Below are 24,095 nucleotides of genomic sequence, written 5' to 3' on the forward strand. Positions count from 1 at the left end.
TCTGTGTGTGCTTTCTGTAAGCTTCTAGCCTGCAGCTTGTCCTGGCAAAAAAGGGCTTTTGTTTTTGTTGGGGTTGGGGAAGAAAGTTGCAAGCGGTGTATGTCCCAGTCAGAGAAACTGGCTTAACCACAAGCTGCCTGACACAGTTGTGCAAGGGCTCTGTGAGCTGTTCCCACCCCACAATGGGCATGCTCCTGTATGCCCCACTGAGTTTTCAGAGCTAGCAGATGGCATGTGGTCTTTGCTTACACCATCCAGTGTAGGATGTGGAGTGATGCTGGCTGCTGCAGGGGTGAGGACGAAACTTGTAAGCTATTGAAATGAGTGAAAACCTAATGAGCAGCTTGGCAGACTTGTGCTCCTGCTGTAAGCACGGTGTATTGTGGGGAAATGCATGTTGGGTTTACACTGCTGGGAAGCTGTCATTATTTGTAAGTCTCTTCAAACCCTTCAGGTTTCTGGAGTTGAAGGCCCTGTGATAGCTGGGATTGTGTAACAAAAATTGTTCACAAGTGCATGTTCTTATGTATGTAGCCACTCTGCAAGCCTAGGGAAGCACGTGGAGTAAAGAGGTCAAGCATAAGCTTCAGTTCAGCCATATGTAACCTACTGCCCCTGCCCATGGCTGCTTTGGTCTGCAGAAGGCTTGATGGCTTTGCTTCTGAAAGTGTGAGCTGCAACAAGGAGGGGTTTTGATGTGACATCACTTGACAAAACACATGTAGAACTCTGCTGCACTGATAGCAGTTGTTCCAGGCATGTGCTTCTGAAACAATAGCACAATAATATGGTTCATGGGGGCTTACATGCAAAGAGAAGCTTCACCCGTTCTGCAGTGTGCCTCCCAATGCAAAAGGTGTCAAGAAGATTGTGCCTAGTATGGTGAATATCTGTATGTGATAGCCATGTAAAAGTTTTATATTGATAATTGGCATGAAATTGGAAAACAACAGTGCTTCAGAATTTGTTTTAATTATAAAAGATGGCCCTCGTAGGGGGTCAGTATTGCCTGGCTGCATTTACTGCCCAAAAGCCATGGGACATAACAATGGCTGTGCAGACTTCTGACTGTCTGCCTTAAGTGTTATAACATTAAAACTTATGCTGAAAGCTAAGCTGTGGTTGGCCTGAATCAACACTAATCTAAAGGTTGTTCCAGGCTGGCTATGCTACGTGTATGCTGAGAGTGAAAGACAGTACTGATGTCTGAAATTCCCTTGCAGCCTGCAATCCAAACGCATGTCGTGCCACTGGCAGAGGTCTGCAGCCCAAGGGGGTCCGCATGAGGGAAACTGCTGACTTCAAGGTTGATACGAGAGCAGCAGGGAGTGGAGATCTTGCGGTGACTATAAAGGGACCGAGTAAGTGTTGGGGTGAATTTGTGCTGTGCTGTGGATGCATTTTGGAGAATGGGGGAAGTGGAGATTGCAAAAAGGAAGAGCAGCAAGGATATAATGACCTGATGGAACCGATGGGATTTGTATCACCATGAAAAGCCAGATTTCTGATACTTTGTGCTTAATGTGATGGTTTTGATCTGCAGGGCTGGGTAAGGTTACACCTGGGTTTAGGTTTTAGTGCACATTGGTTAGCAAAACTGAGAAAATGCACACCTTTGCCTGCCGTGGCCTCCAAGCTGTATGCACTCACATTGTTTCTTCATCTGATCCATAGGAGTAAGTCATGTTCCAGGTTTTTGGCAGGGTGAAAATCCTGCTCTCATAAAGCTGGGAGTGTCTCAGAGCAGCACTTCTGGCTGCACTGGATACCTGGGCTCAGGAGCAGGGTAGGCTGACATTAAGACCTTCTACCAGGCTCTGTCCCCAAGTCCTTTGCTGTGTCAAGAGCTCTGGATGTGGCTCTCTACCTGGGCTTAGGCAGGCTGGGGCGATGGGAGCACTGGTGGATGCTGGCTCCTCAGGCAGCCAGCAGTTGTGGCCGTGCTGCTGCTCTTGGGGAGCTGCTGTGCTGGTGTTGTACTTGTGAGCCGGTCACCTCCCCCCCAGCTGAGACAGCATTAAAAGGTGCATTGTATTGCCTTCACCTCCTCCACACGCACAGTGCTCTGACTGTGTGGCTTAATGCCGTTAAGGGGGGAAAAAGCAACAGACGTATCGATGTAAATTTTAGAGTATTAAGCTTTTCTCCCTAAATTCTTCATCTTGAAGAAAATGAAAAGTAGGCATTCCCTGCATACTTGTGGTTGCAAAGTCTGACAAATGTTAAGCTTTTTTGTTTTAACATATGACATGCATCATACTGCAGACTAAGAAAATAAAACACAAGGGAATCTATTAAGTCTGGTAAGTTAAAATACCTTCTGCTGTATTTCTTCTGGAAGTGTTTGCTGTCTTTGTCCTAGAGGGCAACTAGAACTAACTTCCCATATAACCTGACCTTTTCTTTTTTTTCGGTGGAAGAAATTTAGTCTTGCAAGCTAAAATAAATACTAGAAAACATGAGCTTGTCTCAGTAATTGAAAGCAGGATGGAAGCTGTTAAGTTTAATGCTGAACTGATCTTTCAACAGAGGGCTTGGAGGAGCTGGTGAAACAAAAAGGCTTTATGGATGGAGTATATGCGTTTGAGTATTATCCATCTACCCCAGGGAAGTACGTTGTCATGATTACATGGGGTGGGCACAACATCCCTAAAAGGTGAGTTGGAAGAAGGCTTTTTGAGTTTTGTGCCCTTTGATGGGGTGTGTAGTTGGTGGGCTTTTAAAACAATGCTGACCTTTGAAGAAACTCTGAGGGACAAGTTAGGGGCAAGCAGTGAAAGTTTATCTACAGCCTGTTTGAGGGCTGCAGCAGCTTATATTGAGAAAGCTTTGAAGGGTGATTTGCATCAGTGTTGCTAAATCCAAATGAGGAATACAAAACCCAGTAAAACTTGGTGGATTATGCAGCTTGGACTTTGCTGTGAGTTTTTGAAGGGATCTGTTATTTCAGTGTCCAGGGCTACAGCAAGCAGTGCAGACCAAGTATCTGACACTCAGGATTTGTGGTGCAAGATGGAAATATGTGATGGGTTGGATGACCTCTCTGCTAGAGAAAGAGTCTGCTGGGCACTGTGCCACCACACAATAGCATCTATTAATTTGGAAAATCCAATGTAAAGCTCCATTAAAATGCCTGGGGGAAAGCCTGGATGCTGTATTTGTCCTTATTTCTAATCCCATGCTTTGCTTTTCTCTCGTGTAGCCCCTTTGAAGTTCAAGTGGGTCATGAAGCAGGTCCTCAGAAAGTGCGAGCCTGGGGACCAGGATTGCATGAAGGTGTTGTGGGCAAATCAGCTGATTTTGTGGTAGAGTCCATTGGCACAGAAGTTGGCTCTCTTGGTATGTTTCTTTACTTAGTTTGCCTGAAATATTTATCAGTTGCAACGCTAGCAATGAACTCATGAGAAACAGTAGATTTCCCAGCAGTAAAAAACCCCAAACATGTCTGTAAGACTTTTGGTCTAGACACAAACTTATATCAGAGTATCAAAGCAAGTCCTAGAGACAGGGGTGTGTGTGATGGGGAGTGTAAAGCTATGGTTTTGTGGGATGATATCCAAAAGGGAATGATGGATTATCTCCTATATTGCTGAAGAAGGGTGACAGAGAGAATCAGTTGTCACTAATGCTAATAAAAATCAGTTTGGGGAAGTGGTGTTAAATTAACAGGCACACAAACCTAACATGAGGATCCTACTTGTTACTTTTTCAGGCTTTGCTATAGAAGGCCCTTCTCAGGCTAAAATTGAGTGTGATGACAAGAACGATGGCTCATGTGATGTGAAGTACTGGCCCAAAGAGCCTGGTGAATATGCTGTGCACATCATGTGTGATGATGAGGACATAAAAGACAGCCCTTACATGGCCTTCATCCGACCAGCTTCAGGAGACTTCAACCCAGATAAGGTAGTGTATAAGAAAGAGTTCACCCCTGAGTAACGCATCTTTGATATAACTACAGTAGAGATATTTCTGAAGGCTTCTGCTAATAGGTTTGATTCTTAAGCTGCCTCTGCTTAAAGCTCTGAATTTGCCATGCTCCAGCCAGATATTACTCTGCTTTTTCTAATAACACTGTTGTGGTTTTGACTTAATGTAATGAAGACTTGCTGAATTAGTCCAAATTCTCAGCTTTCACACTAGCCTCTACTTGTATCCCATGCTTCCTGGGTCTTGTGGGAAGGGGAAGGTATTTAGAAATAAATTGCTTAGTTTTACTTCTCTTTCTGAACTGCAAGCTAAGACTCTTGGGGTGGGTTTTTTTAGGTGAAAGCTTATGGCCCAGGCTTGGAGAGGACTGGCTGTATAGTGAACAATCCTGCTGAGTTCACAGTTGAAACCAAGGATGCTGGGAAAGCAATTCTGAAGATGTATGCACAGGTAAGAAGCCAAAGGCAGCCATGTGAAACTTCAGCAAAAGGGCTTTAATACTGTTGAGAAAAATGCCTTAAGTATTTCTACTCACTTACACACCACTTAATTCTGGGCATGTGTAATTCTCTCAAAGCTCCGTGCTTTGATCTGTGTAATGTAGTCAGGCAACAAACCTAACTCAAGACAAGGTGACTTCTCTGTGGCATGTGAAATACATGGCTTTGCTTCCTTACTTGGAATCTCCTCACCTGGTGTAATTTCCTGGAGTTGTCATTTGGAAGCACCCAAAGTGTCTTTGAGCCTGTGAATTTCAGGCAAGCTTGTTAAAATATGTGTTGTAGGATGGTGTTAGAAATGAGCAAGTGTAAGTCTTCCTCATCTAACAGGAGTATGATGTGCATGTTCCTTCAGTATTTCTGAGCTGCAGTTCTGGGAAAAAAAATCCCAGCACCACATTTTGGAACAGTCTTGGGCTGTTCAAATATTACAAACATTTTTAAAGTACCTGAACCCTCTGTATTACTGCTTTTTAGGATGGAGAAGGAAACCCTATTGATATCCAGATAAAGGGCAAGCCTGATGGTGTGTTTGCCTGTTCCTATGTGCCAGTTAAACCAATCAAACATACAATTTCTGTTGTCTGGGGAGGAGCCAACGTTCCCAATAGCCCCTTCAGGGTAAGTACAGAGATGGCTATTACTAATTCTTGCTAAGTAGGACATTCATGCTCACAACTACTTCTCATTACAAGCAGGATGATAAAACCCTTCAGTGAACTTCAAGGAGGTGTGTCCTTCTGCTCCTATTTTTTAGGAATTTGTCCACTTGAAAAAGGCTTTCTGTTTTTACAAGCTCACATTTCAGAGGTCTCCTGTCAGTCAAGCTGCAGCCTGGGGGAATTGGGGCAATTTACTCTTACCTTGGCACAGTTTTCTATAGCCTCTGTCCAAGCAATGCTCTGACTTGACTGTGATCTCAAAGATGACACAGATGTGTGACTCTGACCCTTGTGAATCCATGTAGGTCCTTATAGGTCAAGGGAGTCATCCTCAGAAAGTGAAAGTGTTTGGACCTGGTGTGGAGAGAACTGGCCTGAAAGCAAATGAGCCAACCCACTTCACTGTTGACTGCACAGATGCAGGAGAAGGTAAAGGCAGGCTGGGCTGTTGCTGTAGTATCTGAACCACAGGTCATGCAAGGAGGGGGCTATGTACTGTTTCATGCTAGTTTTCCTTGTTTCATGGAAAAACCTTGGGAAGCAAAACATTGCAATGAATTGTGATGTGATCTGTTACATCAATTAACATGGGTACTTGAACAACTACTGGAAATGGGAATGTGCTGGCTGTTTGGCTAGCAGTGTCTGTACTGTCCAGTAGCACAACCTCCATTTGCTTTTCCTAGGTGACGTCAGTGTTGGAATTAAGTGTGATGCTCGTGTGGTCAGTGATGAAGAGGAAGACATAGATTTTGACATCATCCACAATGCTAATGATACGTTCACAGTGAAGTACGCACCACCTGCTGCTGGGCGCTACACTATTAAAGTGCTTTTCGCAGGAGAGGTTTGTCATCTTCATTTTACAGCCTGATGGTTTTAGAGTGTTTATCTGCTCTTTGATCAACGAGCATGTGCCAGTTAACAGCTGGCTGTGGCAATTTGCAGCTGGCTCCTTCCATTTCAGCTCATGTGCGCTTTGGTCACTGCTTCCAAAAACACTTTTGTAATACTTGAAGGTACACAAATGAGAGGGCTTGGATGGAGAAACTGGAGTTCAAGCATGTGATATGTTGGGCTGGCATAATGAGTGTGGTCTCAGTGATGGGGCAAAGCTGCTTTCTAAATGACAGAAAACCTAAGTGACTCTCCAAGGAACATGGCAGTAAAAATAAGTTTTCTTTATTAAAAAAAGGGGGGGAGCAATCTGTCCAGCTGTTAACTTTGCTCTAGACTTTGAGTGATGCTACTCAGACAAAGCAGAGTGCTTAAATGGGGTGAAAGTTTACTCAAATTGGTGCTGGAGTTGTAGCAACAGTGTCTTAAAATGATTTATGTGTCTGGTTTTTGGCTAGTAAAGAGTTGTTATGTTTATAGATGTGTATTTGTTTCAGGAAATTCCTGCCAGCCCATTCAGAGTTAAAGTGGACCCCTCGCATGATGCCAGCAAAGTGAAAGCTGAAGGACCTGGGCTGAGCAAAACTGGTGAGAGCTGGTTTGGGATGGTGTGGCCAGTGCTGGACCTATTGTGGGATAGTCACTGCCTGGATGAGCATTGCTGGGATGCAGTGATGCAGTCCTGGATGCAGCAGGGTGGGGTGCCAGGTGATTGGAAACAACTCCATTCTCTTGGCATTTTGCTTGACTGGGCTTTATAGGTACCAAATGTTCTTGGGAAGAGTTCCTGTGTGCGAATTCTGCATAAATTACAATTAACATTTTTCCTCAGGTGTGGAAAATGGCAAGCCAACACACTTCACTGTGTTCACCAAAGGAGCTGGAAAAGCACCACTGGATGTGCAGTTCAGCAGCCCAGTGCCGGGAGAGGCAGTGGCAGATCTGGACATCATTGATAACTATGACTATTCCCACACTGTTAGGTACACTCCAATACAGCAGGTAGGTTTGACTTCTGTAGGAATGCAAGAGTGAATGGCTCATATTGCCATAGTGCTGAGACCTTCCTCCCTGGTATTTATGCGCAGAGGAACGAGCAGATAAACCTTGCCAGGGTGTCCTGTCCCCTAAAGCCTGCGGGACAATTGGGATTGGAAAGCAGTAATGCAGTTTTCTAATTTAGTTATTGATAGCTTGTTGCTGTTTTATTTTCTGGGAACAAGTGAAATATTGAAGCAGTAGCAAACAGCTCATGTTGTCATTCCGCACCTTATCACTTGAAGAGGAGAGGTGGTGAACTTTCCCAGGGTCCAAAATGGAGCTGGCTGCTGTACCAGCTGCTCTGGGCTGCTGTGGTCCTGCAAAGTCTGAGCTGTGGTGTGCTGCCCTCAGCAAGCTGCTGTTGTCAAAGGAGCTGTGGTGTAAACCCGAAAAAGGACAAAAAGCACAGGGTTTGGGCGGTGGTACAGCAGCTCCCCAGAAGGAAGACAAAGGAGTTGGTGCTGAGGAAGGAAGCTGGGCTGCAGATTGACTGCATCAAAGTATTTGCCTGTATTTTAGGTTTGCCCTTGGGTTGGAAATTAATTCAGTCTAACTTTTTTTGTTCAAAGATGCTTCCTAGCAACACCATTTAACATCTGAAAGAGGAAGCTGCTAATGACTAGAAGTGTTTTTCCTTATGCTGTGCTTGCGTGTTTGTAGAGGGCCCTTAAATGCCAGAATGCACAGATCTCATATATTTCTAAAGATGTAGGTGCTGTAGTGCCAAGATGAAAGCATTTTGCTGCTCTTACTCTGCTGAACAAACACGTGAGCTAGTCAGTCATCTGCAGCAGCTTCCTTGATTGTAGCTGTATAAAAGTGGACTGATATGGAGGACTGCAGCATTAGTTAAATGGTAATGCTGGATTAGCATTCTTGGAAGCATCATAGAGCTAGCATTTGGTTTTGGATAAAACAGTTGCATGATCTCAGGATGTGGCTGGCATGCCTGTTTGGAGAAGCTTTTGCTTGTTCAATCACAGTTGGTACGCAGAAGGGAAGGGCTCAGTCATCTGAACTCCATGCTTGTGTGTGTGAGCAGTAACAGATTGCTATGTTTCATGTGAAAAACAGTGTTGAGACAAGCCAGGATGCCTAAACCAGGCTTTCCAGTTGGTCCTCCCATCTGGAGGAGTACCTTGGGTCATGGAGGAGCTGCGAACTTACAGGAGATGCTCGCAGATAGCAGTGGCAGGAAGGCAATGGTTAAAAAAAGGAGATGGAAATAGACTGCACAGTAATTAGAGTAGCCTTGTCGTCCCTCCAGGGTGTGAGCGTGTAGGTCATTCCTGGACCCTTTCTTGGGTTTATAAGCAGTAGCTTGTGAATAAGACTCTCGACTCTTCAGAGTAGGGGGAGGACAGACTAGGTAGTTAAATTCCTGAGGGGCTGTGTCAGCAGCAGAGGAGCCTTGGTTTAATGCTGTTTACTCAGCCTTATCTGTCTCATGGTGTTGCTAGAGCTACCCGTGTGTGTGTTTTCTAAAAACAACCAAGAGTAATCATGGAAGCTATTCACTAGCTTGCGTGAACCATCCATGATTATTTCACTTGGGAGCTGAACCGGCCAAGAACGAAAAGTAAGCAAACAGTGAATATAGCTAAAATATGGACTGCGGTAGGAGAGAATAAAAGGAGCACACATCATGGGGCTGGAGCTTGCCATGGCTGTGTGGTATTCCAGCCAAAATACACAAGAGCATTAATCTTTCTGACTTGTATAGCTTAAACCCCTGGTATTTCAGATGCTGTAATAATATGGCCTCTTTGTGGGCTTGGCTTTGGCCTGGCCTCTCTATGTGGTGGAAGGGGATACCTGGTCTGGAGCACTGGGACATTCATTCAGCTGATGGGTCTGAGCGTCAGGAGGGTGGGAGACAGCCTGAGCCAGAGGTTTAGCCAAGCAGCTTGAATGTAGTCTAATTAGTTGTTGGAAAGAACTATCTGTTTCTCTCTTCCTGTGTTAAAAAACATTTAATACTTTGAAGGGCTGAGAGCTTGGGAGTCCATAAACCAGTAAGTTTAGCTGTGGTCAGCTACAATGGATTACGTGAAGTGGTTATGTACTGCTGTATGTACTATCTGCATGAAGTGAGGAACTGAGCTAAACTTGTGAATTCTCCAACTAGGGTCCAATGAAGGTTTTGGTAACTTACGGTGGTGATCCTATCCCTAAAAGCCCTTTCACTGTGGGCGTTGCTGCTCCACTAGACCTGAGCAAAGTTAAAGTCAGTGAACTGGAAAACAGTAAGTATTTCTGGGCTAGAAGCCCCATAGCCTCCTCCTGAAGTGTCTCCTGAATGTGTGTTATAGCCAGCATGTCCTGCTGGAATAAAAGTGGGCAAAGCAATCTTTAACTTGCTACAGTTGGGATCATCCATGTCCAGTTTTATAGCTTGGCCACTCTGACTTATCTGTTCCTCTTGAGGACTGAATTCAATTAAGTTTGGGGGGGGGGTTAGTTGGGGTTTTTTTGTTTGGGTATTTTTGATAGGAAAGGAGGAAAGATTACAGAGCAGCATGGATAAAGCATGTGTTGAGGTTTAGTCTCTTGTGATCAGAGCTGGATTCTTCACCAGGCTGAGCACCTGCTGCTGAAACCTGGTTTCCTTGGTGCTAGATGGCTGTTTGTTCAAATACATGTCACTGCTGCAGCACAGAATTTAATTCACACAGTCTCTCTGTTTTCTAAAAGTGAAAGAGCTTAGGGCTGTGAAATATTGTTGTGTTCCTGAAATGAGCCTCTGATACTGTCAGGCCATGTCTTACAGGCTTGTTTAGCACTGTAGCTTTGTAGCTCCAAAGAAGCAAAGCACTCGCTGCTTCTGTTTTGTTTGGGGTTGGGTTTTTTTTCCCCCCTTAGTTCGGAGGTTTTTTGCATGCAGAGGGAGGCAGACTGAGCAGGGCTTTGCCAGTGCTCGCTCCCTCAGTGGTATGAGAGATTTCTTGAAGTACGGTCTGATGTTGAGTACTTAACGTAGTAATACGCGTTTTTTCTTTTTTAGGAGTGGAAGTAGGGAAAGATCAGGAATTTGTAATTGATACCAGAGGAGCTGGTGGGCAGGGTAAACTGGAAGTTAATATTTCCAGTCCCATGAGGAAGGCTGTGCCGTGTTTGGTGGAACCGGTTCTGGGTAAGGAGTGCAGCACAGCAAAATACATCCCAAGAGAAGAAGGACTGTATGTGGTGGATGTGAGTTATGATGGCAACCCAATCCCAGGGAGTCCCTATACTGTGGAGGCCACACTACCTCCAGACCCCTCCAAGGTAAGTGAATAGTTTAGGGCTGTAACAGCAACTGATACATAAAAACTGATGGTGGGCTATTGCATGAGATTTGGCTTGGTTTTGGCCAAGCCAGACCCAGGGATGTCCTTACTCAGAGCACTGAGTCATTCCTTTTGCAGGTTCCATAACTCATGGAAGTAATTCCTGTAACACTGTATTTGAAAAAACATTGACCTAATTAAGAATACTGCCAGCATCCTGTATAGTGTGGCAAATACAAGTATTGCCCCTAATTTGATAGAAGCAGGCCTCATGAGCATCTCGACTGTATTTATTGAAATGCTTGTTTCTAAGGAAATAGAAATCAAGAAAAACATGCTTACAGCAGTCCAATATTTGAATGTTTCTACCTTTTATAGCCCATGGCTATATAAAAACAGTTATGGTGAGAGTATGAATATCCTTGCCTAGAAACCTCTTTGGATGAGAGATGCTAACTTTATAGTAGAACTGGGAGGAGTGGCAAAAGAGTTTTATAGGAGTGTTTATAAGAGCTTGTTAGTTGAGTCCTACATACAAACAAGCCTGACTAGGCAGTGTGTGCTGGCAATAACATGAAAAAACAAGTTTAGCTCAACTGCATATTCTCTTCTAGGTAAAAGCTCACGGTCCAGGTCTTCGAGGGGGCCTTGTTGGGAAACCAGCCCAGTTCACCATAGATACCAAAGGGGCAGGAACTGGAGGTTTGGGTTTGACAGTAGAAGGCCCATGTGAAGCTAAAATTGAATGCTCAGACAATGGCGATGGAACCTGCTCTGTCTCATACCTGCCCACGAAGCCTGGAGAGTATTTTGTAAACATCCTCTTTGAAGAAGTTCACATTCCTGGTTCACCATTTAAGGCAGACATAGAAATGCCATTTGATGTCTCCAAAGTCGTTGCCACGGGCCCGGGTCTGGAACGTGCTAAAGTAGGTGAGGCAGGGCTGCTGAATGTTGACTGCACGGAAGCAGGTCCAGGGGACCTGTGGGTGGACATGATGTCGGATACTGGTTCCAAAGCCGAGGTCCAGATCGATGATAACAAAGATGGAACCTATGTCGTAACGTACGTGCCACTCTCGGCTGGCATGTACACGATCAAGATGAGATATGGAGGAGAGCAAGTGCCTAAATTCCCAGTCCGCGTCAAGGTGGAGCCAGCTGTGGATACAAGCAGAGTTAAAGTGTTTGGTCCAGGAGTGGAAGGGAAAGGTGAGAATAACTGCTGTTATCAGAGTTTGTAGTACTTGTGGTCCTTTGTCCTGCATGGAGTATTCTGAGCAATAAAAGCTGTAATAGCCTTGCATGTTCCCATGGTGGCTCTCAGATGGGGGTGTTTTGTTATGTTCCCAAACAAGTTGTTTATCATGCTGGTTCACTAAATGTTTTGTCATTGGAAGTTCTTGAAGTGACTCTTCAAAATGTATCCTGCAGATGTCTTCCGAGAAGCCACAACTGAGTTCACTGTGGATGCTCGACCTCTAACCAAGGCTGGTGGTGATCACATCAGGACACAGATCACAAGCCCATCTGGCTCCCCCGCCGACTGTCTCATCCAAGACAATGCTGATGGCACATATTCAGTAGAGTACACGCCGTTTGAAAAGGGTAACCTCTGGGGTTTTGGTTTGTTTTCTTGAGAGGGGAAAACCAAGAGCAAGCAGCTCTTCTGACACTTTCATTTGGCAAACTGCTGAGGTCTGCCAGTAACTTGTTGGCATCTTGGCAAGATTTTTGCCAATGGAGGAGCTGGTTTTGCAGAAAGTAGCTCTATTTTAACTTGAAGAATTGACTTTTACAGTAACTTGGCTTCAGAAGAGCATTGCGTAGATGGCATCTCAAGTTATGAAGCACTAGTGAAGTATTGTGAAATGCAGGAGGAAGTTCTTACCCATATACTGACATTTAAGTCAGTAGCATCTTGTAGAAGTGATGTTAAGTGATGAGAATATTTACAGAATTCAGAATGTGTTTTCCTCCTCTTAACAGGACCACACACAGTCAATGTAACGTATGATGGTGTACCTGTACCAAACAGTCCTTTCAGAGTGAACGTGACAGAGGGCTGCCATCCATCACGTGTAAAAGCACAAGGACCTGGACTTAAAGAAGCTTTCACAAATCAGCCAAATGCCTTTTCGGTTGTCACCAGGTAACTGGGCCTATTTGATCCTTAAGGAATAACTAAGGGAATGAGCATTGCAGGATGCTAAACCCAGTACAAATATTAATACCAAGACCAAGCTGTGTCCTGATTCCTGTGTGCAATACCTCATCATGTACTGAGCACTCTGCAGAGATTAGGGGTCAATAGTGGTTGAGAATGAGATTGTAGGAAAATGTGAGTAAGGTTCTGCTGAATGGCTTTGCATGGCAGAGCACACTGAAGGCTGGACACCAGAAGTCAGGTTATTGCTTTTCCAATAAGGGTAAAAACGCAGTCAGAGCATGCAAAGGCTATGAAGCTGCTGTTAGAAGCAGGTAATACTAACAGTGTGTGTTTCTGTCTTGCAGAGGGGCAGGAATTGGCGGCCTTGGAATAACTGTTGAAGGACCTTCAGAGTCTAAAATTAGCTGTAAAGATAACAAGGACGGGAGCTGCAGTGCCGAATATGTTCCTTATGTTCCAGGAGACTATGATGTTAACATCACATATGGGGGAGAGCACATTCCTGGTAAGAGCTCTAGCTCAGTGGCTTTCAGAAGAGGGAAGGCATTGAGCTAAGGTCTCGGTGCCTTGACTGCATCTCACTTGTGTTGGGGGATGTTGAGGTTTTACTTTCTGCTTTTCCTGGGAATTTCAGCAGAAACAGAGGTGGCACTTGTTCCTCAGACCTGTGGGGGAAGTGTGGAGCTCTTTGTGCTGTGGTGTGGTAGTTTTGAGGAAGGGCTGCAGTCTCTTCTTGCTTCTGAAACAGCCTCTGTGGGGATGTGGAAGAGCCTTGTCGAGACTGTAGCACTTGCAGGGGAGGAATAAAAGAGTGGGTAAGATAGGGAAAGGGAGGCTGACCCTTGGCAAATAACTGAACTGTTGAGTAGACAGTGAATATGTGAAAGTACCATCATTACGCTTCTGGCATTTGCAGGAGCAGAGATACAGCGTGGAGACTGTGGGGTTGTCGCTACTGCCTGAGATCAAGGGATAGTAATAAGGAAGCCCAGGGAAAAGTAGGGAAAAAGACCTTTGGTTTCCTGTAACTGTTAGCTCTGTGGTGTTTAACACTTGTTGCATTAACTTCTAGGCAGCCCTTTCAAGGTTCCTGTGAAGGATGTTGTGGATCCCAGCAAGGTGAAGATAGCAGGACCAGGTCTAGGAACAGCTGTACGAGCCAAAATTCCACAGTCCTTCACTGTAGATGCCAGCAAGGCAGGAGTAGCACCCCTTGAGGTGGTGGTGTCAGGGCCCAGAGGTAAGAACTGAAGTCCTCCATCCAGCTGTGCCACCATCTCTGTGTTTGGGTGGGTAACACGATCCTGACCCTTCTTGCAAAGGTGGTGATACCACTTGAATGAGCATTTCCCTCTGCTCCTGTTCATCTGGCTTACGTACCTTGACAGTTGACCCACATGTCATGCTGCAAAAGGAGAACTGTGTCGTAGGTAGTGCTGCTTTTAGCAGTATCTTTGATGGCTGTTTCCTAATCCTCATAGCTGGGAGATGTGACGTGAGTACCCACCACTGGTGAACAATTCTGGCTTAGACTTAGACATCCAAAAGTAAATCCAAAGTCTCACATGTGAATGGTGACTTGGAAAAAACACGTGACTGAGTTGCAGGAGTCTCTGAAATGTTGTGGAACCCCTCAGTGATCCCCAGAGAGTGACAAGGCTCTCAAGCGGTAGTGTTAATGGTGCTTCCATTAACCTAGGAAGTTGTGTCTCAGTGGCACAGGATATTAAGCTGAAGAGGTTGGCAGTGAGTGCCATTGGCTGCAAGTCTTCCCTTGCTAGGAGGTGAGAGCTGCTTCCTCACTTGATGTGTCAGGTCTCGCTGCTGCGGGTGCCCCTCAGGTAACCCTTCTGTAATTGTAGCAGATGAGATGGATTCCCAGGTATAGCACTCCCCATTGAAAGTGATTTTGGATTTCTTTAAAGGTGATCCAAAGGGTAACACTGAGACAGGTTTGAACTCTCCCTAACTACTGGCAATTTTGGTTCTTGGAAATCCAATAGGCAACAGCAGGAATCATCTGGAGGAGGGAGTACGAACCAGCGGAACTGCTTTTAGGCTTTGCATAGCAACTATACATTTCTTTTGTGCTTGCTTTACTGGTAATCCTTCCTGTGTTTTAAAGACAACTCGTAATTGTAGACTGCTTTGTATGTTGATCTCAACTGGTATGACATGTAATCTGCTATAGATTTAGCTTAATGCAAATTGAAACAATTGATCCTGCTTTCTTAGGACTTTGGCAGCTTGCAGGGCTCTCTTGCCTAGGCAGCAAGCTTGCCTTTCCAAATACCTGGTTGTGAAAGACTCGGTGAATGCTACACGTTAACTGGCTTTAGGGCTCAGTTCTGTGCAATGAATCCCATTATATATAATATAATATATATAATCTTGTAAATGACAGTTCAGGCAGTTATAACCATTACTCATTTTCTTTCTCAAAAGATCTTCAGTGTATTCTGAGCAATTGTTTGTGACCTGGGCTGCACAGAAAGTAGATTTTTCTCCAGTATTTTCATGCTAGTTTTTGTTTACAGTCAGAAGATGGGAGCCCAGAGAGTGGTGGCTAACAAATCTATCTCAAGGCAATGGCTATTGAATACAAAATAAGGGAAATCGATCACTGATCTATGCCCATTGCCTTCATTCAAATACAAAACAAAGGGAATTTAGCCTGTTGCAAGCTGTAAATGAGCAGTGCATCTTGGAGCTTGGTGCAGCAAATGGCTGGTGAGGAACTGAGTTTTAACAGCACAGCTGAGAAAACTCTCTGTTGCTTTTTTAGGAGTTGTGGGGCCTGTTAATGTAGTAGACAACGGAGATGGCACCCACACCGTGGTGTACACCCCTACACAAGAGGGACCCTATATGATCTCTGTCAAATATGCTGATGAAGAGATTCCTCGCAGGTAAGGTGATGAAGATGAAATTTATCTTCATTTAAATCATCTAAGTTTAATGAACTGAAGATTCAGTGACCTGATTGTGCTCCCCCAGCACATGAGCACCATTTAAGGGCTAGCTGTGGTCCTTTCTACTAACCAGTGCAGCTCTTTGCACAACTTCAGGGTTCAGAAGTTCTTTGAACCTGCTGCATCTGTAGTAGAGATGCCGCAGGAGAGGTGTATCCACACCTCAGTGTGTACTGCAGCAACTGGCTTAGGAGGAGGGGGCAATAACAGGTTTTCCTTTAAGCCCCTTCAAGGTGAAGGTGCTTCCTACGTATGATGCCAGTAAAGTGACAGCGAGTGGACCAGGTCTCAGTTCCTATGGCATACCAGCCAGCCTGCCTGTGGAGTTTGCTGTGGATGCTAAGGATGCTGGGCAGGGACTCCTGGCTGTACAAATCACTGTAAGTAGCTACAGAACAAAGCAGGGGTGGAAACATCTTGTTCCAGGTGGGTGTGAGTGGACACCCATCGAAAGGGTCCACAGCTCTTGGCTCTTGATTAACCTTACACTTTGCAAATGGCCAAAATGAGAGAAATAGTGTCTTGTAAGATTATGAAAATGTTGGAATTTGAAATGGAGACAGCCTTCTAGCAAGGCTGGCTCGTCAGCAAGGCCATGAGATAACATCCACACAGCATTACATGAGGATAAATTAACAAACAAGTCTCCCTCAAGGTTGCCAAAAGCCATAAGTTGCTTAAGGAGATACTACAGGAATGTTTTTATTTGACCTTGTTACTGCTCTCCCTGAAATTTCTGGTGCCTGGACTCTGTGGCCTCAGCAGAAAGGTCCCTGGTTAGTGGGCCATAAAGCATATTTCTTAGCTCTGGCATGCTGAGGTCATGGCATGGCTGGTTGTACTTGCCCTTCTGCATTCTTGTTCCTGTGCTCTCCTGCTGCCTGCTCAGGGGCAGCGAAGCAGTTGCCTTTATTCTGGCATGCAAGTAGGCTCTTCAAAGATCCAAAATACTTATCAGACCTCCTAGTCTGGCCATGGCTTTGAAGATCAAGTTCCACAATTCCTGCATGGTGGGAGTGCATAGGTGACCCTCCTCACAGCATTTGTTTGCTTCTTGTTCTGATCTATTGAATGTCAAATGTTTCACAAGCCTTGCTGAAAGAAGTAAGCTCTTTCATGCTGTACCTAGAATACCGAATCCTGTGCAGCTTACACTAGTAGTGTGTTAAGGGATAAAATACAGAGTGGGGTCAACGTGTGGTTCCGTGTATGGAGACCTGGAAGACTTTTTAGAATGCTTTATGATTTGCAGCTAATGAGTTGTGCTGAAAGCTGAGGCTTGAAGTATCTCTCAGAAACTTGCGCAGCGATGATCTTGGTTGTAGATACGAAAGCTTAATGCTGAAGCTCAGATCTGTGTTGTTTATGCACCTCTTTAATTCTTATATTCAGTCTGGCTTTTGATCTGTGCTTCAGGACCCAGGAGATGTTCTTCGTTTCCAGCAGCGATATGACAATGAGACCTAAAACTTCTTCTAATTAATATAGAGTTTGTTAAAACTGCTTGCTGCATCTTATAAGTGTTCTTTTATCAAACAAAGGGTAGTTAATGATAGCACTGATTGTTTTATAGTGGTCTGATACCTTTTTGCTCCTAATAGTCTATTCCTTGTACTAGTCCTTGAGTGAAATATATTTAGCCCTCAAAAAGCTGCAGTTCTGTATTTGTTTCAGGCTATCTAAACATGGTTGTGAACAGATTTTCTGCCCTGCTAGAGGAATTCATAACTAACTTCATAGTGGCTAAATCTTCTGTTTTGCACTCCTCAGGACCAAGAGGGCAAACCCAAGAGAGTGGACATTCATGACAACAAGGATGGCACTTACACAGTCACCTATGTCCCTGACAAAACAGGACGCTATACAATTGGTGTTAAGTACGGTGGAGATGATATCCCATCCTCTCCCTATCGGATCCGGGCATCTCCAGCTGGGGATGCCAGCAAGTGTTTGGCCACAGGTGAGTGCTGGCTTCTTTCTGTTGCTGTTAGTTATACTTGGTAAAACTGCCTTCTGAGCATGGTACAGTTGATGTAATGGGGGTAGAAGATGCTAGAGAGTTGTGTAATCCAGTTGCTCTTACAAGAGTGTTTTCCCAATGATAAAGAAGTGTCCACCCGGTGGGTGAGCAGGAATCTCTCGCAGTCTCTATCAAAATCTTTCAATCTGCCTGGGTGGTTATAAACAGCCAGATGCAACTGAAGTCTGATGCTTATTTTGGCCTAGATAAATCCTGCTGAGAGATCCAGTGAGGTTGATTTAAAAAGAACACATCTGCACACGTTCAGTACATGATGCTCCTCGCACTGTGAGTGTTACAAGAAGTTTTTGTTCCCAGCAAACCCAGAATTAATTCCGAGGATGTAAATACAACTTGGGCTGGCCACTGCGGCACGTTGCCATCTCCCAGCCACCTAAAGGCTGCTCGCAGGGAGCAGAAGTGGCAGGAACTAGTTACAAGAATGGCACTGAATGTTAAATCCCCTGATTTTAAAATAAACAAGGTGAGACCAAATTGAACAGGGAAACTTAATCTCTGTTGGCAGACCTTTGAAAGTGCCCCGACACAGTGCTCACCTGCATAGTTCAGTTGGGGCATACCTGGTGCCTGTCCAGCAGCTGGCTGCTTTCAGGCCTGCTTAAACAGAAATGTATTCCTGGCACAATGGAAAACACAGAGCAGGTATCCCCTTTGCTTCAAAACTTGTTCAAAAGAGATCTTAATGGATGAATGTGATACTCTTCCAAGCAAATTAAATTGCTAACAGTTCAAAATAACTGTGATGGAGGTTACTCTCAGACGCCAGCTTAAATTTCCTCTTTCCAAGAGGTGCCTCTGACTCTGCTGTAAAGCTGAAACACAATCGCTGTAGGAGCAGATGCTGGAATACTGTCAAGGCATTAAACTGGCAGGTTCATTGCCGCTTGAAAATGAGCCATTTACCTGGTAACAAGTGCTGGTCAAAAGCAGGAGTATTAAGTACATACTGCAAATAAGACTTAAGTCATTGTTTAAACACAGCTTTCTTTAGGCTGGATCAGATTGCTACGATTAGAGCATTGTTTCACGATATTCTGTTCTTTTTGGATGTGTTGCAGAACAGTGGAAAATCATTTGAGGGTGGTGTAGGAGGAAACATGGCCATGGCTGCTACTGTGCCCTTTTATAGCTGCTTACAGAGTGAGGTTTATGTTAAAGCAGTGACAGCTGAGTCGCTGGCCAGGGAGGAAGATAGTGCCTTTGGCCCTGCATAAAGGAGTATGATGATAAGAGCACGGGTTAAGGCACTGCTTTCTTCAAACTTAGCTTTTTTCCCCTCTGTTCTCATTCAGCCTCTCTGACTGCAGAGGAGAAGGAAAGCTGGTGGCTGGCTCTTGCATGCCCCTGGGCTGATCAACACTGTTAACCTCCCTTGTTATATGGTGTTTTGGGGCCATGCTTCCTAGGTGCCTGTGGGTGTCCTGCCTGGGAAAAATATTCCCTGAGCACTTTCTGTAACTAAAATTGCCTTGTAGGTCCTGGAATTGCATCCACTGTGAAGACTGGTGAAGAGGTTGGTTTTGTGGTAGATGCTAAATCAGCAGGGAAGGGAAAAGTGACGTGCACCGTCCTGACGCCAGATGGGACAGAAGCTGAAGCAGATGTTGTTGAAAATGAGGATGGGACTTACGATATCTTTTACACCGCTGCCAAACCAGGAACCTATGTGATTTATGTCCGCTTTGGTGGGGTGGACATTCCCAACAGTCCATTCACCGTCATGGTAAGCCAGCTCTGCTCTGGAAATACCTCCCACTCGGATTCCTGCTGCCACTTTTTATTTAGTGATAGGGTAACTCTGTGTGTAAATGTTTCTTTAGGCATTCATTACACTACCAGGAGCTAATGAATCCTTGTTACGTGCAGAGCTTATTTTGAGCAGGCACTACAGTTAAGTGAAGAGGGATAGAAGCCATCACAAGATGAAGACTTGGCTTCTTTGAACAAATGAATTTTTCATTTCCTGACCATGTAGTTCCTGTTCTAAATGATGTAAGGGTGGTTGTAATCAGCTTCTACAACTAATTACTTCAGCCCTTGTCAGATACAGTGCTCTGACTTGTCTGCGTCTCTTTATAATGTTGACCCAAAAGTAAGGAATGGTCTGCTGGCAGATCCCAGGGAAGCAGGCTGTTAGCTCATACTTAAAAATGATTTGCAAGTGCTAGTTAAACTGTTACAGACAAATCACTCTCCCTCTAATCATGTTCCTTCCAGTGTGCAGTACTTCAGCATGTTTAGGTTTAAAAAGCAAGCAAAACCATAGCCCTCCTGAGGAGCAGATTAGGTGCCTCTCAGGGCTCACAGAAGCCCTTCATGTGAAGAAGTGTTGGGAAAACAAGTCTTAGACTTGTAATCTCAGCTGAGGGGGCTTCCAGCACATCTCAGTCCATGAAACCAGACGGCTGTATTTGTGCTGGGTTCGGCTGGAGCTCGCAGGCAAGTCCGTGGTGCCAGGCACAGCGGCTCTTCCTACCTGCCACTCTGGAGGATTGTTGCTGGTGTCTCTGAAGGTTTCTGCAAGAAAAATCACTCCCTTGGTCACTGCTCAAAGCTCACCACAGGAAATGCCTCTTGAGGTCAGGGAGCCCACTCCCAGCCAGCCAAAATTCCCACTTCCTAGCTGACTGTTACAGTACGTGTTTGACTTGGGTGTCTCAGCTGGGAACACGGAACAGCAAAGCAGCAGTATTTCTGTTTTGTGTTGGTTTTCCTAGTGAAGTCTTTCCATGTATATGTTTCCAGTGGGTTATTTTGTGCGGATGGTTTGCAGTGGTGTGAATGGGCAGTAGTGAGCCCAGCAGAGCTGTGTTGCATGAGTGTAAGCTCCAGCCTCTCTCGTTGGGTGAAGTGGGGGAGATGGGGAATTTACAAGTCATCCTCTTGGCATGCCTGGTGGGAAGGGAGGCTGCGCCACGGGAAAACACATCTGATGCCTTGACAACGCTATCCCAGCAGTGAATCAGAAGAATAGCTTTGCAGCTATGACTGGACGTGGGCTGGGTCAGTCACCCAAGTGCATGAACTGGGAGCAGCCTTCCCGCGGCAACAGCCCCCATGCCTCCCAACTTGTTCACTGTGCTGTGCTTGGAGACTTGCATCTTAGGTGTAAACCTTTCAGTTCCCTCCCTGTGCCAGACCCATAGAAAAGCAACTCTGAAATTCAATTCCACCAGTGTTTAGGCACTGCTTCCAGCTTCCCTTCCAAGCTCCCAGCAACAGCACGTACTGGCTAGTGTCTTCCACCCATGCCCAGTGCTTGTGGATACAAGCAATGTCCCAGCTCCCTGGCTGCATCTAGGATCCTTGCAACAGTGAGAGGACTGGGAGGGCTGCATGGTGGGAGGAAGGTGTTGAGCAGCTTGGAGGGAGCTGCATGTTCTGTACTGTGAAAGGCAGGACTGCCTCCATGCTGGAATAACAGCTAACCTGCCTTTACCCCTGCCCAGGCTGTAGATGCAGATGATGCTGCCGTGCGGTCGCAGGAGCCAGTGGGCGCCTCCCCCCCCGGATTCCGCCCTTGGGTACACAATTTTTACATTTTTCAGCTATTTTTCCCCATCTGTGTTCCATTCCAGATGACAGCCCGCTTCTTGGGACTGCTTGAATCGCTCTGGTCATTGTGTTCATTCTTTCTGTTTGATGAATTGTTCTTGGGATCCACACCTTGTTTTTTCTTTGCTGCTTGAAGGGAGTCTTCAAATAAACTTTCATTTAAACACGAAGAGGATCATTACACCTACAGCAGCTTCTACTTCTGCAATGTGTACTGTTGGCAAAAGCAACCCAAATGCATCGCTTTTTCACAGTCAAATAGCACAGTGTCTTGAGTCCAGAGTCGCATTGTGAAACTTGTTTCTTTTGTCCATTTTGTGTTGCAATCACTCTGCCCCATTCAAAAATCACTTTCTCTTCCAGGCCTTAAGCAACTAAATCCTTTCAGATGGAGCCACTTTGGGTCTTGTGTGCGCTACATTGTGTTCCATCCCTTTGTGTTCCATTTTATCTCTCACTTTATTCCAGCATGTCTTCCATTGATTCCGTGTTTGATTCGCTCTGCTCTGCGGTGTGGTGGTGTTGCGAAGGAGAGCTTGGCCAGATGCTGCTCTGGTTGAGCCCAGTCCTGTTGCTGCTGCGATAATCACCGCACGCTCTCTTCTGCTTGTGCTCACGATGGAGTTGCTCAGTGTTCATTTGGGTCTACCCTCCTTTCTGAAGTGACCCATCCTTTTGCTTCCTTTAGGTCACAGAAGAAGCGTATGTCCCGGTTGGAGACATGAACGGCATGGGATTCAGGCCCTTTGATATGGTTATCCCTGTTGCCGTAAGGAAAGGAGAAATAACAGGTACCTGGAGTATGCATAGCCTCTCAGGGAGGTTTTGCTTTTTATGAGCATGTTTATCCATTTGCAGCTAACAGTCTGGGTGGTCTAGATTGCATGTGGGGAATGACTATGCTGCCAGCAACTTGGTTGTTTAATTTCACGTCAAGTGGCACCCACTGAGGATGAGTAGGATACACCCTGCTGATGGTGTGAGTTAAAGGAGGGGATTCTTGGTACTGCCATGGTCCTCAATGCTAGGCTATGAGCTACTGCACTGTAGGACCTATTACTGCTTTTTCCCCTCTGAAGCAGCTACCTGTATCCTTGATAAGCTCCACTATTTATTTTGTGCAGATGCTGCAAAACAGTCTAATCCTGCATTCCTGTCGTATACCTCCTCCAAAACAGGCAACCCCTCTTCCACAGGTCTGGCAGCTGAGAGCATCACCCCAGTAATGCCCCAGGTGTACTAACCTTCACACATGGGCTGTGTCACCTCCTGCCCTCTAGCTCAGCAGTCCCACCCCAAGCCCTGACATGTCCCTGCTGAAGGGACAGTCAATCTCTCCTTTATAAAGGAGCTGTTGGAGAGGGAATGCCTTGTGACGAGGCAGATCAGAGCTTCCCTGGGACTGGCTGTGGAATTTTCAGTGGCTGAAGCAAACAGCTCTGCATGTAGAGTTTGTAAGGTCACAGGACTGTTTGCCAGATGTCTACCACTGTGTTGCATTCATGTAGCTTAAGTAGAAAACATGTCTGGTTAGTGTTCCCATTAGTCTCCTATTTGTGCCTGTGGGTAAGGAATTTAACAATTTAAAATGCTTGTTTTAAATGGCTAGACAATTCTTTGTGGGTGGGAGAGGGGAAGCAGGCAGTTTCTCCTTCTGTAACTCCCATGGTGGCTTTTTGTAGGTGAAGTACACATGCCCTCTGGAAAGACAGATACTCCAGATATTGTGGATAACAAAGATGGCACAGTAACAGTGAGATATGCTCCTACTGAGGTGGGGCTGCACGAAATGCACATAAAGTATATGGGAAAGCACATCCCAGGTGAGTCTGACAAAGCAGGTGAGGAAAATCCAAGTGCAGTGTCCTGGGGATGTATCTGCTCCCTGGTGAGGTTTCTGTAGCTTACTTGTATGCACTGCAGTAAGAACTGCCTGAGATGTCTAAGTATTCAGCAGCAGTTCATGTGCAAGCAGTCTAGAGAGCAACTAAAGCAAAGGAGTAAGTGCTGGCACATGTGAGCTTCCATTGTGGTTTAATAGTACCAGCCAGGCTTAAAATGGAGCTTGGTTTTGGAAACCAGCTTTTGTGGCATTTTTATTATGAAGAAGAAACGTACAATTTTCTAACTGCCATTTTTTTCAGGTTGAAATTTACTGCCATGGTGCTCAACAAAACTAGTGGGTACAGTGTATGTTTATCCTTAGAACTGCATTGGCATAAAATCTCCAATCTGTGGGGAGGACTCGGTGGCTAAAACACTATAGTTACTCTTTCCATCTCATTGCAATAGAATAAAACACACATGCACACTAAGCTGTAATCTTCCTTTCTTCCTGGCTGCTTAACAAGCAGAAACCACTGCCTTTCATTCCCTTTCTCTTCTCTTCTTTTGTCCTTACTTCACCAGCTCCCCAGCTGAAGCTGTGCCTTGCCTGGAGGCTGGCGCTGCCCCGCAGTTCTGTAGGCATGCTGCTGCATGGGGCTAGGACAAAAGGGCAGATCTGTAGAAGAATGTGTAGACATGAGGTAAAACAGCTTCAGCACTGCCTGAACTGGGCTGCTGGTTCTGTTTCAGAAACAAAAGTTAACTTTGATTGAAGCAGGAGGCTCAATAACTTTGATGCATGGTGCTACTTCAGTATCTTGAGCACTTTGTATGGATATAGCACCTCCATAGGTGCCAAGCTGTTGGATGTATTGGTTCAGTAAGACCATCACCCTGCACCTGGACAGGATGACGTGCTGTAATGTTTCCTTCTTGAAGACTGTCATGAATCAAACTTGCTACTCTCTCAGCTGCAAAATCTAGCTTTGGCCTGAAGAGCTATCTGTGCCTTTTTTTGAAACCACTGTTGGCTATTGGTGACTGTACTTTTTGTTCTTGTGCATCAGTTTAGCTAATCTGAGGCTGACAAATATGGTTTTGGATACCCTTCAAATTTGCTAGTTCAGGTTCATTGAGTCTGACAATGTGCTGTGCTAGTTCCTAATTCTGAGCTACTAAAATTCAGGATCTGTGCCTGAACTGAAAGCCTGCTTCTGAGTCATGTTCTGAT

At 45.3% G+C, this 24,095-nt stretch overlaps 1 protein-coding gene across 3 annotated transcripts in view; it reads left to right on the forward strand.

The window, feature by feature from the left end:
- The window catches only part of FLNB (filamin B), a 71,413-nt gene that overhangs the window by 33,248 nt on the left and 14,070 nt on the right, over positions 1 to 24,095 (forward strand). For 2 of the 3 annotated variants that reach the window (XM_061362440.1, XM_061362438.1), the window contains exons 9-32: positions 1,224 to 1,361; positions 2,530 to 2,656; positions 3,203 to 3,339; positions 3,713 to 3,906; positions 4,267 to 4,380; positions 4,908 to 5,051; positions 5,398 to 5,521; positions 5,779 to 5,939; positions 6,487 to 6,577; positions 6,822 to 6,991; positions 9,159 to 9,276; positions 10,035 to 10,297; positions 10,914 to 11,511; positions 11,734 to 11,907; positions 12,289 to 12,451; positions 12,814 to 12,974; positions 13,542 to 13,709; positions 15,255 to 15,378; positions 15,665 to 15,821; positions 17,212 to 17,401; positions 18,958 to 19,205; positions 20,932 to 21,006; positions 21,726 to 21,828; positions 22,720 to 22,860. In XM_061362440.1, coding sequence (XP_061218424.1) covers positions 1,224 to 1,361; positions 2,530 to 2,656; positions 3,203 to 3,339; positions 3,713 to 3,906; positions 4,267 to 4,380; positions 4,908 to 5,051; positions 5,398 to 5,521; positions 5,779 to 5,939; positions 6,487 to 6,577; positions 6,822 to 6,991; positions 9,159 to 9,276; positions 10,035 to 10,297; positions 10,914 to 11,511; positions 11,734 to 11,907; positions 12,289 to 12,451; positions 12,814 to 12,974; positions 13,542 to 13,709; positions 15,255 to 15,378; positions 15,665 to 15,821; positions 17,212 to 17,401; positions 18,958 to 19,205; positions 20,932 to 21,006; positions 21,726 to 21,828; positions 22,720 to 22,860 — 4,083 coding nt within the window. The remainder of the gene's footprint in view (positions 1 to 1,223; positions 1,362 to 2,529; positions 2,657 to 3,202; positions 3,340 to 3,712; positions 3,907 to 4,266; positions 4,381 to 4,907; positions 5,052 to 5,397; positions 5,522 to 5,778; positions 5,940 to 6,486; positions 6,578 to 6,821; positions 6,992 to 9,158; positions 9,277 to 10,034; positions 10,298 to 10,913; positions 11,512 to 11,733; positions 11,908 to 12,288; positions 12,452 to 12,813; positions 12,975 to 13,541; positions 13,710 to 15,254; positions 15,379 to 15,664; positions 15,822 to 17,211; positions 17,402 to 18,957; positions 19,206 to 20,931; positions 21,007 to 21,725; positions 21,829 to 22,719; positions 22,861 to 24,095) is intronic. The other variant, XM_061362439.1, reaches the window with a different exon arrangement.

Source organism: Neopsephotus bourkii, unplaced genomic scaffold (genome assembly GCF_033783945.1).
Source record: "Neopsephotus bourkii isolate Nb327-2 ecotype Australia unplaced genomic scaffold, CSIRO-AGI_Nbou_v1 NB_1120, whole genome shotgun sequence".
In the NCBI taxonomy this organism is placed as follows: Eukaryota; Metazoa; Chordata; class Aves; order Psittaciformes; family Psittacidae; genus Neopsephotus; species Neopsephotus bourkii.